A 2,927-nucleotide genomic window follows, 5' to 3' on the forward strand; every position below is an offset into this window, starting at 1 on the left:
TATATCTCAATTTAAAATAAAAGAACAGCACATCGCAGTGAAATGAAAATTGTTGAATTATGAAATCTTAGTAGCAAGCACAGAAAAATAAAGTTTGCCATATAATGTACAAGGACACAGTTCTGGTTTACTCTTGGAATAATAAACATGCAGTATATATTTGATTGTTAATAATGGTTATCTCTCTTGTCAGGTTTTAAAAACTTTTTTTTTTATGATTCATAATGATATATAAGTCTTCCAAATATCAGTATGTTTTCACTTAAACAAAAAGAGGTGGAAGATATGAAGGTACCATGGGTTTCTGAATATAAAAAAATTTAGTATGACTGCCAATGAGACAACTCTCCAAACCGCATAGTCAACTATATAATAAGTCGAGATAAATTGGCATCACTATGACAGCAAAAAGACTTGACAAACAAATTCACAAATCACTAGAAAAACTATTGAAAATACAGATCAGCACAAACCAAATAAACAAAACTATTTGATTCGCCAATTAAAGACTACTGGTCAACAGTATATAGTTTCAAAGTATTTGTGAAGTTGTACAGAGGAACCTTTTATATCCCTTGTTTTCATCTAGCTGTTTTAAGACGGGGACATATTCTTTTTAACACACTTTCTGCTAGTATGAGACAACTCTCCACAAGAGACCAAATGACACAGAAATTAACAACTATAGGTCACCGTACGATCTTCAACAATGATCAAAGCCAATATCGCATAGCCAGCTATAAAATGAATATGTCTTGTTTTAATTTATCATCCTGTGACATACTCTTCAGTTTGTTGAAAGCGGCCACTATATATTTGAAGTAGAAGATCTCAAATGTGGCCTTTTATTGAGAATTGTACCAGGAATTGCAATTAATAATGTTTGAAAAAATTAACAGGATGCAGGGAAGTTATTGTCACAACAACAAAAACATAGTTTGAAAGTTATCAAGGGTATTTTAGGTGCTAATTGAATAATTAAAATTGCACTATATATGTTCCGAATAAGGCCAAATATTAATTGTTTTACTAGAACATTACATTATTATTTTATGTTCCTCTTTCAAGGAAATTAACATAATTGTTGATAATTATTACGTTGTATTTCCCATCGTGAAACGTTATCCAGACCCTGTCAATATCATCAGTAGCTACTGACAACGGATGTAAGAATTCCTTTGAGTCCATTTTCAAAAGTCTTTCTAAAACCCCATCTAGTGACAAAATGTGTATTGCATGATTAGAATAGTCCGAAATGATTATGTTCCCTTTACTGTTACAGCAAACGTCATGTGGGTCGAATTCCCGATCAACAGAAGTTCCAATGTAACCGCATTTTAGTTGGCAACTCTTATCAAAAATAAAAATCTGTCCTTTAGTCTCTTTGATTCGATCAACGACAATTAAATCTTCGTTAATATTTTCAGTACATCTATACGGAAATGTAAAGTGTGTTTTGCCGCCAGGAGATTCAATTTCGCACACTTTCTCCCCAAAAGTGGTCATTTTTGCTACCATTGTCCGTCCTTTCAACTCTGGAATAAACGATGATTTATCAGCCAAACAAATCCAGACTGCCTCCCCAGATTTTGTGGGGCATATTCCAAATGGGTGAAAAGGTGCAACATGAAATCTATGTTCAAGTTCGCCGGTTTCTCTCAATACTTTAATGCTACATTTTTCTATGTCTGTTACCCAGGCATTCATACGATTCGTTGTATGAATTTTCTCTATTTTTCTGCGTTTTTCGTTTTTTATTTCTTTTACCAATTCACCTTTTTGTGAAATTAAGAAAATATTCCCACCGGTATCCATAGGATACAACCACGCCCTATCTCTTCCTAGAGGTGATATTCCTATACGTTTCTGCTTCCATTCGAATTTTTCTTTGATCTCAAATTTTTCATTTTCATCAGTTGTCCAGTCAGAATCCATATCAAGTCCATCATTCATAGTTCCAATAATTTTTCTGAGTAATCCATTACCTGGCAGATTGTGAGGAGATATGAACTCTGGGATTTGTGGTAGAGGTTGATGATTGTCTTTTGAATCGAGTTCTCCCAACTGCTGATTTACTCGAACTCCAACACGGACAGTTTCTAAAGCAGAGTTAAACGATGGAATCCGGTCACAAGACGTTTTTATTTGTTGAACTTCAATCAAAGTTGTTTTGCATTCGTCAATAATCTTGTTCAAGATTTCACTCACTTTTTCGTGTCTTTTTTGACAGTCTTCTTTTAGGGAAGATTCTATTTTCTTTAAATAATCAATTACTCCTTGTATCCTTTTATGAATATTTTTCTTGTTGTTCGTCTGCTCTCTTGAGTTCCGTTCGAGCATGGATTCGTAGTTCGAAATTTGCCGATCTGTATTAGCTCTTACTTCGCCAAGTTTCGTTAGAAAATAAGGTACACTTTCTTGAATGTCGTTTCTTTTCGTTTCAATTGTACAAAGTGATTCGTGGTTTGAATGTCCTACCTGACAAAGGCTACAGATGAGTTGTTCACAACAAAAATATTCCGGTCTCTGTCCTCTGTGATTGCTACATCTCACTGTACCTAAGCGTGCAGACAAATGACCATCCATTCTTTAAATTGTCAGTAGTAGTACTAGTAGACACACATTTATTTACGCAGAAGGTTCATTTATGCGAGCGAATTATATATGTCTTGTGTATATCGAAATCAATAGATATAAATAGATATATTAAATTGAAATATGTAAATATAAGTGTGGAGTTTAAATGACAAGTCGAAACGAGTGAAAATAGTTGATCAGATATCAATATTAAAGTTTGTCGTTTATTCAAAAATAAACAAGAGGCTCAAAGCAAGATATATCTTGAATTTTGCTTATTACAAGTCTGAAAAAAATTGGCACGGACTTTGCTGAATTCATAGCACGGGGAAAAGAATATTGAGACTGGT

General features: G+C 33.7%; 1 protein-coding gene across 1 annotated transcript; it reads right to left on the minus strand.

Annotated features, from left to right (window-relative positions):
* Positions 1–834: 834 nt before the first annotated feature.
* Positions 835–2,674, minus strand: LOC139491624 (E3 ubiquitin-protein ligase TRIM71-like). Its single transcript, XM_071279406.1, has one exon. It carries the CDS (start codon positions 2,584–2,586, stop codon positions 1,051–1,053), a length of 1,536 nt encoding a protein of 511 aa, XP_071135507.1. The 5' UTR covers positions 2,587–2,674; the 3' UTR covers positions 835–1,050.
* Positions 2,675–2,927: the final 253 nt, after the last annotated feature.

Source organism: Mytilus edulis, chromosome 10 (genome assembly GCF_963676685.1).
Source record: "Mytilus edulis chromosome 10, xbMytEdul2.2, whole genome shotgun sequence".
Lineage (NCBI taxonomy): Eukaryota > Metazoa > Mollusca > Bivalvia > Mytilida > Mytilidae > Mytilus > Mytilus edulis.